The 16255-nt window shown below is 42.1% G+C and overlaps 1 protein-coding gene across 1 annotated transcript in view; it reads right to left on the reverse strand.

Annotated features, from left to right (window-relative positions):
* Positions 1-533: 533 nt before the first annotated feature.
* Positions 534-16255, reverse strand: part of syne3 (spectrin repeat containing, nuclear envelope family member 3) — a 102441-nt gene continuing 86719 nt past the window's right edge. The window contains exons 12-13 of the mRNA XM_080202116.1: positions 9507-9542; positions 534-7053 (exon numbers count right to left, since the gene is read on the reverse strand). Coding sequence (XP_080058242.1) covers positions 6856-7053; positions 9507-9542 — 234 coding nt within the window. The 3' untranslated portion in view covers positions 534-6855. The remainder of the gene's footprint in view (positions 7054-9506; positions 9543-16255) is intronic.

The raw sequence follows: 16255 nt of genomic DNA on the forward strand, positions 1-16255 counted from the left end.
ATGTTCTTCCTACCAAATGAATCACCTCACACTTCCCTGCATTGAACTTCAACCGCCATCCATCTGCCACTCCACCAACTTGTCTATGTCCCTCTGAAGTTCTACAAAGTTCGCCTCACGGTTTTCAATATTCCTAAGTTTTGTATAATCTTCAAACTTTGAAATTTTCTTGCACACACACAGATCTAGATTATTAATACACATTAGAAACAGCAAGAGTCCCAATACTGACCCCTGGGGATCCCCATTCCCAATCTTTCCCCATCCTAAGAAATATTCATTAACCATTACTCTGTTTCCTACTATTCAGTCAGTTGTGTATCCATGTTGCTACCCTTTACCCAACAAGCATCTCAGTTTTGACATTTTCAATTAATCCAACAGCTTTTTGGAAGGGAAAAAGAATTCCAGGTTTTCCTTTGTGTGAATGAGTGTTTTCGTACATTACCCTTGAGTTGTCGCAAGTTAATTTTAAGATTAAACAACTGCTACCCACTGACCCCCCCACCCCAAATCATTTCTCTCTAACCACTCTGTCAAAACCTGTAGCATAAATAATTCAATTTGATCTCACAATCTTCTATATTCAAGGAATTATAAGCCTAGTTTAACTCCTCCCCTCAGGAATAACAATACTGTGATATACTGTTTACTGCTCCACTCGATTCCTTTATCCAATTCATTGATAACATTCAGTCCAAACTTTGGACAAAGGGTAAAGTCTTCAAATCAAAACTTTAATAAAGATATTAAAAGACACTATGAAATTGAAATATTTAATTGAGTTAGTGAAATATATATCATTTAACCTTTAATTAATTAAAAGCTTGGACTTATAAAACAGAACAAATAGCATCAGCACTCAAAACATTTTGGCCAGAATTTGCCGATCAGGATGAAGTCGAGTGGTGGGGAGACTCTCTGGAATTCTCTGCCCGTTGAAGTGATGGAGGCTGCCTCGCTAAATATATTTAAGACACGGGTAGATAGGTTTTTGGTAGGCAAGGGAATTAAGGGTTATGGGGAGAAAGCGGGAAAGTGGAACTGAGCCACTGCAGATCAGCCATGATCTTATTGAATGGTGGGGCAGGCTCGAAGGGCTAGATGGCCTATTCCTGCTCCTATTTCTTATGTTCTTCCCTACCGCTGAGCCATTGGAAATTGGCATGGTATGTTGTGACCCTGGCCTTATCAATTATGCAAAAGGGGATTTCCTACCCTAATGTTCTGTGCAGTGGGACAGTGAGCATTCCACCATCCTATCCAGACTCTGGCAGTTGAAAAATTGTGTCATGCTAGAGGGAAACCGATCTTTCAGCTCCCGCCACATTCTTTATCCACTCCTTCTCCCCCCAAACCCGCATTAACACCCTAAGGGGGAGAGGAGGTAAAACTGAAAAAAATCACTCCCTTTGAGTTTTCAACTGGTTTTCCAACAAATCTGAACAGCAAAATATTCACAGATGGAGAGAGAAGTAGGTCAGCAAAGATATTTAGGGAAGAAATTCCAAAGGTTCATTGAAATTATAGCACAGCCCAAACTGGACCATGCTGACAAAAATGCCCATCTAAGCTAACCTCTTTTGCCTGCTTTTGGCCAATATCCCTCTAAATTTCTTCTATCCACATATCTGTGCAAATGCCTTTTAAATGTTGTCAATATTCCTGCCTCAACCACTTCCTTCAGCAGCTCATTGTACATACGTACCACCCTCTATGTAAAAATGTTGCTCAAGTTCCCATTAGTTCTTTCCCCTCTTAACTTAAACCTGTGCCCTCTAGATCTTGACTCCCCAACCCTGAGAAAAACACTGAGTGCATTCACCCTATCCTTGCCTCTCATGATCTTATACCCTTCTGTAAGATCACCCCTCAGTCTCCTACGCTCCAAAGAAAAAGGAATCCTAGCCTGCACAATCTCTCCCTATAACTTATGTTTGTTTTTCGCGAGACTCTTCCGTCCTTAATACAAAAGCAAACATCAACCGCTGTCCGATTCAAAAGTTCTTTATTCTTCTTACATATGCAAGCTCGCAACCCTTTGCTACGTAACTTCCACCCAGTGCTGGGAATCAGGTAGCAAAGGTGCGCTGAATAATGGGACAGTACCCCTTTATGTAGCTTTTACAATTCTTACGATTATATGCAGTCTGAGACACGATACTTAATCGCAAGACACCTTTTGTTTAGTCAGGTTAACCATATCTAAGGTCGTAATATTGTTATGTTGAAAGAAAGAGAACTATTAAAGGGTAAGCTCGTTAATCACAGATGTCTTAACCTTGTCATTTTGAAAACAATACAAAAGTTCTTAGTTGCATGCCATGTTAATCCCTCAATATCTCATAATTCAGGCCCTTGAGTCCTGGCAACATCCTTGTAAATCTCTCTCCAATTTAATAACATCTTTTCTATTGCAAGGTGACCAAAACTGAACACAACACTCCAGGTGCAGCCTCACCAACGTCCTGTACAACTGCAACATAAGTTCCCAACTTCTACACTCAATGCCCTGACTGATGAAGGCCAGCATGCCAAAAGCCTTCTTCACTGCCCTATCTACCAGTGATTCCATCTTTACAGAACTGTGCACCTGAATTCCAAGGTCCCTCTGTTCCACAATAATCCCTAAGGTCCTACCATTCACTGTGAAAATCATATCTTGATTTGGCTTTTTAAAATACAACACTCCACACGTACCTGTACTGAACTCTTATTTGCTATTTCTCGACCTACTTCCCCAGCTGATCAAGTCCCTGTTGCAATTTTTGATAAAACTTCCTCCCTGTCTACAGCACCACCTATTTTACAGTCAACTGCAAACTTAATGATGATGCCCCGTACACTGTCACCAAAATCATTGATATAGATAGGAAACAGCACTAGCACAGACCCCTGAGACACACTAGTCACAGGTGTGGGTTTCCATGGGAACGTGTGTTTGCATATGGATTTTCAAAGTAAAATCCTCACTCAAAATTGGAATTAATTTTAGACAGGAAGTGAATAGGCATGTATATGTAATGTATATATTTGAGTATGAACCCTCCAAGCTGGTTAAGAGATTTATTTTAAGATTGCTCATTCTAAGTGTGATAGAGCATTTTACAGTTAGTCAGCTAACTAAATATCATTACTTGAAAATAATGTTGTTGCATCAAATTCACATTAGCAGTACTTTTTTTAAAAAAAAACAAGAACTGGCTTAAAACTATACTCACATCAGAAGCTTGCAAAATAGGACCCATTTTCAAAGCAAGTTAAAACAGATTTACAAGGATCCAGAATAAAATCTGCTTCTGCACTGTGAAGGTGTCATGATCAGATTATGAAATGCATGTATTAAAAGGACAGTGTTAGTGTGGATACAAAATTCACTATGCAGAGAGTAGTGGAAAGTATATATTGGTCCCCCCATATGTTAATAATCTGAACTTGGGTAAAGAGGGCAGCATTTTAGTGCAGATGACACAAAGCCTGGAAATGTAAAGACAGGGAGAAGAGACTTCAAAAGGGCATAATCTGGTGAAATGGGCAGGCAAATGGTAGGAAGTGATACATTTTGGGAGGAGAGACAATGCAAATCAAATAATATATTTTAAAAAAGGGATACAAGCATAGCTACTTGGGGTATATATACAATGGGTACAGTACAGCGCTTCTAGAAGTTGGCTCACCACCACTTTCTCAAAGGCAATAAATGCTGGCCTTGTTAGTTACAGCCACCTCCACGATGGGAAAAAATATATAATTCACTGGAAGTGAAGTAACTTGTACTTATATTTACTATATTAAAGCATCCCAAGATGATTCACAAGAGCATTAACAAAGAAGGTTTGACATGGGGTCACATAAGATATTGAAACATACGATCAAAAACTTGGCCAAAGAATTTAAGATGCATCTTAAAGGAGAGAGAAGTAGGTAGGCAAAGATATTTAGGGGAGAAATTCCGAAGCTTAGACCCTAAACAGCAGAAGCAGCTACCAATGGTAAAGTCATTAAAATTAGGGGTGTGCAGATGACCACAAATAGAGGAGTACAAAGATTTCAAAGCATAGTAGGAATGGAGGAGATTGGAGCAGAGAGGTTTTGATTTTAAAATTTTCATTCTTGATTTGATTTATTATTGTTACATGTATTAGCATACAGTGAAAAGTATTGTTTCTTGCACGCTTTACGGGCATACCATACATAGAACGGGAAAGGAAGGTGCAGAATGTAGTGTTATAGTCATAGCTAGGTTGTAGAGAAAGATCAGCTTAATATGAGGTATGTCCATTCAAAAGTCTGAAGGCAACAGGGAAAAAGCTGTTCTTGAGTCGGTTGGTATGGACCTCAGACTTTTGTTTCTTTTTCCCAAAGGAAGGAGAAAGAGAGAATGTCTGGTGTACATAGGGTTCTTAATTATGCTGGCTGCTTTGCCAAGGCAGTGGGAAATGTAGACAGAGTCAATGGACGGGAGGCTGGTTTGTGCGATAGACTGGACTTCATTCACAACCCTTTGTTGTCTTGCGGTCTTGGCAGAGCAGGAGCCATACCAAGCTGTGATACAACCAGAAAGAATGCTTCCTATGGTGCATCTGTAAAAGTTGGAGAGAGTTGTCGTGGACATTCCAAATTCCATAGCCTCCTGAGAAAGTAGAGGCATTGTTGGGCTTTCTCAACTAAAGCATCAATATGGAAGGATCAGGATAGGTTGTTGGTGATCTGGACACCTAGAAACTTGGAGCTCTCAACCACTTCCACTTCATTCCCATTGATGTGGACAGGAGCGTGTCCTCCACTATGCTTTCAATGACTATCTCCTTCATTTTGCTGACATGGAGGGAGAGATTATCATCACACCAGTTCACCAGATTTTCTATCTCTTTCCTGTATTTTGTCTCATCATTGTTTGAGATTTGATCCATTACGGTGGTGTCATCAGCAAACTTGAAAATTGAGTTGGACAGAAATTTGGCCACAGAATCATACGTGCATAAGCAGTAGTATAGGGGGCTGAGAACACAGCCTTGTGGGGCACTGGTGTTGCAAACGATCGCGAAGGTGGCGTTGTTGCCTACCCTTACTGATTCCGGTCTGTGGGTTAAGAAGTCTAGGATCCAATCGCAGAGGGAGTCGTCGAGCCCCAGGCCACAGAATTTGGAGATGAGTTTCGTAGAAATAATGGTATTGAAGACTGAGTGTAATCAATAAACAAAAGTCTGACGTAAGTGTCTTTGTTATCCAGGTGTTCCAAGGTTAAGTGCACAGCCAGGGAGATGATGCCTACTGTGGACCTTTGGCTGCGATAGGCGAACTGTAGTGGATCCAGGCAACATGGGAGGCCAAAGTTGATTCATGCCTTTTACTATCCTTTTGAAGGACTTGATAATGATGGACGTCAGAGCCACTGGATGATAGTCATTAAAGCACGCTGTCTGGTTTTCCTTTGGTATAGGCAATTGGTGGATCAGGAACCAATGTAGATCAGCGAGCACAGAAGTGCTAGTGAACAGGTCTAATTTCAGTCTAAATAGGCAAATTAAAATAAGGTCAGTAGAATGTTGGATGACCTCAAGTTTATGTAGATAGGAGGTTGGCAAAGACTGCATTAGAACAGTCAATAGGGAGGACAAGCTTTGCGAAGCCTGTTAAAAAAACATATACAATCCTTGGTTTTATTAGGAGAGGAATAGAAAACAAAACCAAAGAAGCTATGCTAAATCTGTGAGTTACTAGTTAGATCCCATTTGGAGCAGCGTGTCCAACTCTGGGTTTCAGGCTGGATGTCCAAACCTTGAGGAAGATACTGAAGCGATTCTTGAGCAATACTAGAACTGTACCAGGAATGAAGAACTTAATTTACGAAGAGAGATTGCAGAAGCTAAGAGTGGGAAAGGTTAAAGGGGAGATTTAATAGAGGTGTTAAAAATCGTAAAGAGGTTTTGATATAGTAAATGAGGAACTTTTTCCAGCGGCAGAAGGATGAATTATTAGAGGACATAGATTAAAGATAATTATCAGAAGAACTGGGATTGGGAGTAGGAAGAGAAATGTGGAGAATTCCTTTTTGTCCTGAGTTATGATAATTAGGAATGTGCTGCCTGAAAATAAGGTGGAATCGGATCCAATTATAACTTTCAAAAAGGGAATTGATAATTACTTGAAAAGAGGATGTAATTACAGGCCCGAGGAAAGAGCAGGAAATAAGGCAAGCCGTATAAGTTCTTTCAAATGTTGGCAGAGGCACAATGGATCAAATGATCCTCCTGTACTGACATGACTGAACTTTGTCCTAAACACCAAAGTCTCTGGAAATAACAAGAAGATAGTTGAACATCAGTGGCAAATTGTGGCTTATATTTATGATGCAACTCCTGCAATATATTTAAAATATAATACTGATTTGCAGTTTAGAACATTCCTTCATGTACTGGTTGAATGAGTAACTTCTGGTAACTTTGGTCAGCCACACTAAGTTACAAAAATACAAAGTAAATTCTCACCTTGGCAGTTACACCAATCTAAAATCAGATTTAAAATTGATCATTGCCCAAAGGAAGAGGAGGACTGGAACTTCAAACTTCAGTCAGAAACTGATATAAAAATGATTACTGGTTCTAAATAAATTACTTTCAGCTTCTGGCAACAGTTCATTATAGAGCCTTATCCTTAAGCAGGTATCTGTTAACATAAAGCTACAAATAGTAGGCTTCCTTAACAACACCTGCAAAATAATCAAGCAACTTCTGCCAAAGTTTGTCAGGAACTGAAATGTCAGTATGAACACTGACATTACAGCTACAAGAACAAGCTCTGTTCTCCAGCATTACTGAAGAACTGACTTTAGAGTGAATTCAAGGTGCCTGGCTATGTTGGAGGGGGACCCTGATATCTCAGTGTCAGGTAGAAAGAGCGTGCAAAGTTGTTAACCACGCTGCAGCTATCCTGTTCCTCGATCAGTGGCAATAGGAAGGCAAGGAGTAGTAAGAGGAGCAGGAATAGCTGGAGAGGGAGTGCGGCACAACAAGCACGGGACAGGTAGTGGTAAATCCCTCCTGAAGTCTTCTGGAAAACAAATCAGAAAAAGCAATTGATTAAAAGGCAGAGTATTAGATTTCAGAGTAGCATCAAGCATACAAACACTGCAATTTATCATAACTAATATTTTAACCTTCAAAATGTAATGTTTCATTAAACATTAAAGAAATTACTTTCCCAGCTAAAGTGTGGAAAGCATTGAACTATTATTTAATCAAGCTTTCCTCATTGAGTTTAGTGGCAAAGTTAAACAGTTAAACAAAATTATCTGGTCATTTATTTGATTATTTATGGGAGAAATAAAAATTACAATCATAGAATCATACAATGCAGAAGAGGCCCTTTGTCCCATTGTGTCTGCATCAACAACATGAGAAACACCTGAAACTCCCAGCTAATCCCATCTGTCAGCACTTGGCCCATAGCCCTGAATGCTTTGATATGCCAAGTGCTCATCCAATTACTTTTTAAAGGATTGGAGGTAACCCGCCTCCACCCTCTCCTATGCAGCGCATTCCAGACTGTCACCATCCTTTGGATAAAAAAAGATTTTCCTCAAAGCCCCCCCAAACCTCCTGCCCCTCACCTTGAACCTATGTCCCCTTGTGATTGACCCTTCAACTAAGAGGAACAGCTGCTCCTTATCCACTCTGTCCTTGTCTCTCATAATCTTGTACACCTAGATCAGGTCGCCCCAGTCTTCTCTGCTCCAACGAAAATAACCAAAGCCTACACAACCTCTCTTCGTAACTTAAATTTTCCATCCCAGGCAGCATCCTGGTGAATCTCCTCTGCACCCCCTCCAGTGCAATCACATCCTTCCGATAATGTGGCAATCAGAACTGCATACAGTACTCCTGCTGTGGCCTCACCGAAGTTCTATACAACTCCAACACGATTGCACTGCTTTTGTTGTCTATGCCTTGATTGATAAAGGCATGTGTCCCATGTACCTTTTTCATCACCTCACTAACATGTCCTTCTGCCTTCAGAGATCTGTGGATAAACATTTCAAGGTCCCTTCGTTCCACAGAATTGCCTAGTGTCATGCCATAACTATATAACTGTTATATAACTATAAATTGTCATAGTTATTAAATCTGTCGCCATATTTAATGTATTACATATTAAACAATTCGTAATACTAAAATTTTCTGAGCACCATAAAGGCAAAGATCAAAAGTAATAGGAAAAAAACAGTTGAGAAGGAGACATTATGAGTCTCTTAATTGTGTGTGAAAGTTTCATTTGACCATTGATCGGCGAGGAATGGGGATATTTAAACTTCAATTCTATTCAATTTGAATCACAGAATTACAAAAGTGCAGAAGGAAGCCGTCTGGCCCATCAAGCCTGCAATGGCAAATTGACAGAGCATCTTACTTACCCAGGCCCTCTCCCCTTCCCTATCCCCACAACCCCAAATATTTATCACAGCTAATCCATCTAACCTACATGGACAAATGTAGGTGATGTATCTTGAGGATCAAAGTCAAGTGTGAATTAAAATGTAAATGGCAGAATCCCAAGGAATGTTAACATAGAGGGATATAGGTGTCCAGGTCCACAGTTCCCCAAAAGTAGCAACACATGTGGCCAAGGCGATTAAGAAGGCATATAGTATGCTTGCCTTCACGGCTTCATCGACTGGGCATTGAGTACGAGACTTGATAATATAAAACCTTGGTTAGGTCACATTTGCAACATTGTGCGCAGTTCTGGTCCTCATTCTACTAGAAGGACGTGGCAGCTTTGGACCGGGTAAGGGCAGAAGGTTTAGTTTAGTTACAGCATCAGGATCAGCACGGACTCGGAGGACTGAATGGCCTGTTCCTATGCAGTACTTCTCTTTGTTCACATCTTGGGACACCAAGGGGCAATTTGGCACAGTCAATTCACCTAAACTGCACATCTATTGACTGTGGGAGAAAACCAGAGCACCTGGAGGAAACCCACACAGACATGGGAATAATGTGTCACAGAGACGGACAGTCCCCCAAAGTCGGAATTGAACTCAGGTCCCTGGTGCTGTGAGACAGCAGTGCTAACCAGTGTGCCACTGTCTCTCCAGTTTTGTGCAGCAACAAAACTGCCAGGGTCAGTGTTTCACACTGAATACACAATTTAAATTTGCTTTTGTTAGGTAGTATGTTCCAGGAATTTTAATCGTGCTTTAGAGAGCTCTATTCAATATTACCATAAAAATTGCAAACTAGTACTCTCCATATTGCCATAGAACTAGGCCTAGAGGCTACAGGTTATGGGTCCAAAGAATTCTCCACATAAGTCTTCTAATACTTGAAGGATGTGTTGAAATGAAAACCAATTAGTACACAACAGCAACAGAAAGTTGGTGAAAAACTTCCCTTCACTTGCCTCTTCAATGAGATCTCAGCAAAGCGCACCGTAACTTGACAAATTGGTAGGAACTGAATAAACTGATTCAAACACTCAAAAAAGATTTAACAAAATAAACTTACCTTCCTGAATTCATCTATCTCACCTTGGCCTTTAACCTGAAGAAACAAACACAAAAGTACAACACTGAGAAAGCAGCACACAGCCAGAGCAACGGAGAGGTAATAGGCAATGCAGTACAAATACTGGGCATTGTGGGGGCAACAACAATGCAGCAGAGATGGGGCATCACTTTGTAAGAACACCAACTGAAAGTACTACTTTGCACTATAATCAAGTAAAGATACTGTTACTTTGCCACATTTAATTCTACAAGGCCAAACATCATAAAACTAGAAGTAGGCCATTCGGCTCATCAAGTCTGCTCCACAATTCAATGATATTGTGACTGATCTGATGTGATAATCCTCAAAGCCACATTTTCACTTTATCCCCATAATCCTTATATCTAGATTAAAAAACTATTTCAGCCTTGAACACAACCTCTACAGCTTTCCGTGCTAAGGAATTCCCACAGATTAACTACCCTCATGAGAAAAAATTTCTCTTAAATGGGTGACCTTTACTCTTACTCAGATGGCACAGTGGTTAGCACTGCTGTCTCTCAGCACCAGGGAGCCGGGATCCATTTCCGGCTTGGGTTACCGTCTGTGTGGAATCAGCACATTCTCCCTGTATCTGTGTGGGTTTCCTCTGGGTGCTCCGGTTTTCTACAGTCTGAAAGATGTACTGGTTAGATGGATTGGCTGTGCTAAGTTCTCTCTCAGTTTACCTGAACAGGTGCTGGAGTGTGGCGATTTGGGGATTTTAACTAACTTTACTGCAGTGTTAACGTAAGCCTACTTGCTTACATTACTCGGAAACACTAATAAATAAACTTCAAAAACTTTAAACTTTAAAACTTTAGATTATGCTCTCTAGTACTAGACTTTCCAACAATGGGAACAACATCTCAACATCTACCCTGTCAAGCCCCGAGAATCCTATATGTCTCAATGAAGTCACTTCTCATTCTTCTAAATGCCAACGAGGACAGCCCAACCTATGCAACGTCTCTTCGTAAGAAAATCCTTCCATATCGGGATTAACTTAGCGAACCTTCTCTGGATTGCCTCCATTACCAGTATATCTTCCCTAAATAAGGAGGCCAAAACTGTTCTCAGTATTCCAGGTGTGGTCTAACTACTTCCTTGTATACATTTAGCAAGACTTCCCTATTTTTATACTCCACTCCTTTTGAATTAAAGGCCAAAATTCCATTTGCCTTTCCAATTACCTGCATGACAGCTTTTTGTGATTTATGCGCAGGGACCCCCAAATCCCTCTGTGCTGCAGCTTTCTCCATTGCTCTGTAGAACCTTTGTGTCATTCCTCACCACTTGCTGTCCCATCTATTTCTGTGTCATGCACAAACTTGGCAATAGTACATTCACTTCCCTCGTTCAAGTCATTAATATATTGTAAATGGTTGTGGCCCCAGCACTGATCCCTGTGGCACTCCACTAGTTACAGGTTGTCATCCTGAAAATGACCCTCTTTTCCCAACCTTCTGTCTTCCATCAGTTAGCCAATACTCTACCCAACAGAGTTGTCGTGACGGGAGACTTTAATTTTCCAAACATCAATTGGAATACCCCTAGGCTAAGGGGTTTGGATAGGGAGGACTTTGTTAGGTGTGTTCAGGGGGGTTTCCTGACACAGTACGTGGATAAGCCTACGAGAGGAGAGGCTGTACTTGATCTGGTACTGGCTAACGAACCTGGACAAGTGTCAGATCTCTTGGTGGGTGAGCATCTTGGGGACAGCGATCATAATTCTATCTCCTTCATGATAGCATTGGAAAGAGATAGAGTCAGGCAGGCTAGGAAAGTGTTTATCTGGAGTAAGAGAAAATATGAAGCCATCAGGCAGGAAATTAGACGAGTAAATTGGAAGGAGATATTCTTGGGGAAAAGTACTGAAGGAAGGTGGCGGATTTTCAAGGAATGTTCGTCTGAAGCTCTGCACGACAACGTTCTGATGAGACAGGGGGGTTTTGGTAGGTTACGGGAACCGTGGTGCACAAAGGTTGTAATGAACCTAGTCAGAAAGAAAAGAAAGGCGTACAGAAGGTTCAGGGAGCTAGGCGATGTTAAGAATCTAGAAGAGTATACAGGTTGTAGGAAGGAGCTTAAAAAGGAAATTAGGAGAGCCAGAAGGGGTCATGAGAAGTCTTTGGCGGGTAAGATTAAGGAGAACCCCAAGGCATTCTACGAATATGTGAAGAGTAAAAGGATGAGAAGTGAAGGGATAGGATCTATTAAAGGTGAAGGGGGAAAAGTCTGTGTGGAACCAGAAGAAATGGCAGGGGTGCTTAATGAGTACTTTGCCTCAGTATTCACTGTGGAAAATGATCTGGGAGGCTGCACTGCAAGTTTGCGGCGGACTGAAAAGATTGAGTATGTGAACGTTAAGAAAGAGGATACGTTGGAACTTTTAAATTCTATCAAGATAGATAAGTCACCGGGACCGGATGGGATGTACCCCAGGTTACTGTGGGAGGCGAGGGAAGAGATCGCAGAGCCCCGGCGATGGAGGCGGGACAGGTTCCGGAGGACTGCGGATGTAGTTCCTATTTTCAAGAAAGGGAACAGGGATAGCCCAGGAAATTACCGACCGGTGAGTCTGACCTCAGTGGTTGGTAAGTTGATGGAGAGGATACTGAGGGGCAAGATTTATGAACATTTAGAAAAGTTTATTATGATCAGAAATAGTCAGCACGGCTTTGTCAAAGGCAGGTCTTACGAGCCTAGCTGAGTTCTTTGAAAATGTGACTGAACACATTGACGAAGGAAGAGCAGTGGATGTGGTTTACATGGACTTCAGCAAGGCATTTGATAAGGTCCCCCATGCAAGATTTCTTGAGAAGGTGACAGGGCAAGGGATCCAAGGGGCTGTTGCCTTGTGGATCCAGAACTGGCTTGCCTACAGAAGGCAGAGAGTGGTTGTGGATGGGTCTTTTTCTGCATGGAGGTCGGTCATCAGTGGAGTGCCCCAGGGATCTGTTCTAGGACCCTTGCTGTTTGTGATTTTCATAAATGACCTGGATGAGGAAGTGGAGAGATGGGTTAGTAAGTTTGCCAACAACACGAAGGTCGGTGGTGTTGTGGATAGTCTGGAGGGATGTCAGAAGTTGCAGCGAGACATAGATAGTATGCAAAACTGGGTGGAGAAGTGGCAGATGGACTTCAACACGGATAAATGTGTAATGATCCATTTTGATAGGTCCAATGGGATGAAGGAGTACAATATCAAGGGGAGGACTCTTAGCAGTGTTGAGGAGCAGAAGGACCTTGGGGTCTGGGTCCATAGGACTCTTAAATCGGCCTTGCAGGTTGAGGTTGTAGTCAAGAAGGCGTATGGTGTGCTAGCCTTCATTAATCGAGGGGTTGAGTTTAGGAGTCGGGAGGTAATGCTGCAACTTTATAAGACCCTTGTCAGATCCCACTTAGAGTACCGTGCGCATTTCTGGTCGCCGCACTACAGGAAGGATGTGGAAGCTATTGAAAGGGTGCAGAGGAGATTTACAAGGATGTTGACTGGATTTCAGATCAGCCATGATCTTATTGAATGGCGGGGCAGGCTCGAAGGGCTAGATGGCCTACTCCTGCTCCTATTTCTTATGTTCTTATGTTCTTATTAGGAGGCATGCCTTATGACGATAGATTGAGGGAGCTAGATCTTTTCTCCCTGGAGAGACGAAGGTTGAGAGGCGACCTGATAGAGGTTTATAAGATGTTGAGAGGTATAGATAGGGTGGACTCTTATAGGTATTTCCCAGGGCTGAAATGGTCGCTACGAGAGGACACAGGTTTAAGGTGCTGGGGAGCAAGTACAGAGGAGATGTCAGGGGTAAGTTTTTCACTCAGAGGGTGGTGAGTGAGTGGAATCGGCTGCCGTCGGTGGTGGTAGAGGCGAACTTGCTGGGGTCTTTTAAGAAACTTCTGGAGGAGTACATGGGATTTAATGGGATTGAGATTTATAGATAGGCCTGGTAGGTAGGGATATGATCGGCGCAACTTGTGGGCCGAAGGGCCTATTTGTGCTGTTGTGTTCTATGTTCTATCCTTCTGTAGTGTGGCGAGCAGAAGTGAACACTATATTCCCAGTGCGGCTTAACTAAAGTTCTCTAAAGCTGCCACATGATTTGCAATCTTTAAACTCAATGCCCCGGCCGATGAAGGCAAGCATGCCATGTGCCTTCTTGACTACCTTCTTCACGTGTGTTGTCACTTTCAGTAACTTATGTACGTCCAGATCCCTCTATCAATCAGAACTCTTATGGGTTCTGTTATTTACTGTATATTTCCTATCTGTATTAGGCCTTTCAAAATGCCTCACATTTGTCCGGATTAAACTGAATCTGCCATCTCCCCACCAAGTCTCCAACCATAGAAAATTTCAGCTCAGAAACAGGCTTTTTGGCTGTGCTGAACCATTTTTTGCCTAGTCCCACTGACCTGCACTTGGACCATAATACGCCACACCCCTCTCATCCATGAACCCGTCCAAATTTTTCTTAAACGTTAAAAGTGACACCGCATTTACTTTATCTGGCAGCTCATTCCACACTCCCACCACTCTCTGCGTGAAGAATCCCTCCCCTAATATTCCCTTTAAACTTTTCTCCTTTCACCCTTAACCCATGCCCCGTGTTTTTTCTCCCCTAGCCTCAGTGGAAAAAGCCTGCTTGCATTCACTCTATATGTATCCATCAAAATCTTATACACCTCTATCAAATCTCCCCTCATTCTTCTACACTCCAGGGAATAAAGTCCTAACCTATTCAATCTCTCTCTGTAACTCAGCTTCTCAAGTCCCAGCAACATCCTTGTGAACCTTCTCTGCACTCTTTCAACCTTATTTACATCCTTCCTGTAACTAGGTGACCAAAACCGTACACAATACTCTAAATTTGACCTCACCGATGCCTTATACAACCTTACCATAACACTCCAACTTTTATGCTTGATAGTCTGATTTATAAAGGCCAATGTACCAAAAGCACTCTTTACGACCCTATCCACCTGTGACGTCACTTTTAGGGAATTCTGTACCTGTATTCCCAGATCCCTCTGTTCAACTTCACTCTTCAGAATCCTACCGTTTAGCCTGTACGTTCTACTTTGGTTTGTCCTTCCAAAGTGAAATACCACACACTTGTCTGCATTAAATTCCATTTGCCATTTTTCAGCCCATTTTTCTAGTTGGTCCAAGTCCCTCTGCAAGTTTTGAAAACCTTCCTCACGGTCCACTACACCTCCAATCTTTGTATCATCAGCAAATTTGCTCATCCAATTTACCACATTATCATCCAGATCATTGATATAGATGACAAACATCAATGGACCCAACACCGATCCCTGCGGCACTCCACTAGTCACAGGCCTCCACTCAGAGAAGCAATACTCCACAACCACTCTCTGGCTTCTTCCATTGAGCCAGTGTCTAATCCAATTTACAACCTCCCCATCTATACCTAGCAACTGAACTTTCCTAACTAACCTCCCATGAGGGACCTTGTCAAAGACCTTGCTGAAATCCAGGTAGACAACATCCACCACCTTCCCTTCATCCACTTTCCTGGTGACCTCCTCGAAAAACTCTAGTAGATTGGTCAAACATGACCTACCATGCATGAAGCCATGTTGACTCTCCCTAATAAGTCCCTGTCTATCCAAATATTTGTAGATCCTATCCCTTATCACACCTTCCAATAACTTGCCCACCACCGACGTCAAACTTACCGGCCTGTAATTTCCCCGATTCCTTCTGGAGCCTTTTTTAAGCAACAGAACAACATGAGCCACCCTCCAATCATCTGGCACCTCTCCCGTGAATATTGACTTTTTAAATGTGTCTGCCAGGGCCCCTGCAAGTTCAACACTAGCCTCCCTCAAGATCCGTGGGAATACCCTGTCCGGTCCTGGGGATTTATCCACTCTGATTTGCCTCACGACAGCCAGCACCACCTCCCCTTTAATCCGTAGAAGTTCCATGACCTCCCTACCTGTTTGCCCAATTTCCGTAGACTCCATGCTCGTTTCCTCAGCAAATACGGATGCAAAAAACCCATTTAGTAACTCCCCCATCTCTTTTGGTTCCATACACAGTCTACCACTCTGGTCTTCAAGAGGACCAATTTTATCCCTCGCTTTCTTTTTGCTCCTTACATACCCATAGAAGCTCTTTCGATTTTCCTTCACTCTGTCTGCCAAAGCAACCTCATGTCTTCTTTTAGCCCTCCTGATTTCCCTCTTAAGTATCTTCTTGCACTTTTTATCTTCCTCAAGCATCTGATCTGTTCCTTGCTGCCTGTACATTTCATATAACTCTCTCAAACTCTTAATCAGTGTTACAATCTCCCTCAAGAACCAAGGTTCCTTATCCCTATTTACTTTGCCTTTAATCCTGACAGGAACATACAAACTCCGCACTCTCAAAATTTCTTCTTTGAAGGCCTCCCACTTTCCATTTACATCCTTACCAGAGAACAGCCTGTACCAATCCACACTTCCCAGATCCCTTCTCACTTCATCAAATTTGGCCTTTTTCCAGTTCAGAACTTCAACCTGAGGATCAGATCTATCCTTATCCATGATCAGGTTGAAACTAATGGCATTATGATCACTGGATCCAAAGTGTTCCCTCACACTCACATCCATCACCTGCCCTAACTCATTTCCGAATAGGAGATTCAGTATCGTATCCCCTCTAGTTGGCACCTCTATATACTGATGTAGAAAATTCTCTTGAAACATTTAACAAACCG

This window comes from Carcharhinus amblyrhynchos, chromosome 14 (genome assembly GCF_965287045.1).
Source record: "Carcharhinus amblyrhynchos chromosome 14, sCarAmb.v2.hapA, whole genome shotgun sequence".
Classification (NCBI taxonomy): Eukaryota; Metazoa; Chordata; class Chondrichthyes; order Carcharhiniformes; family Carcharhinidae; genus Carcharhinus; species Carcharhinus amblyrhynchos.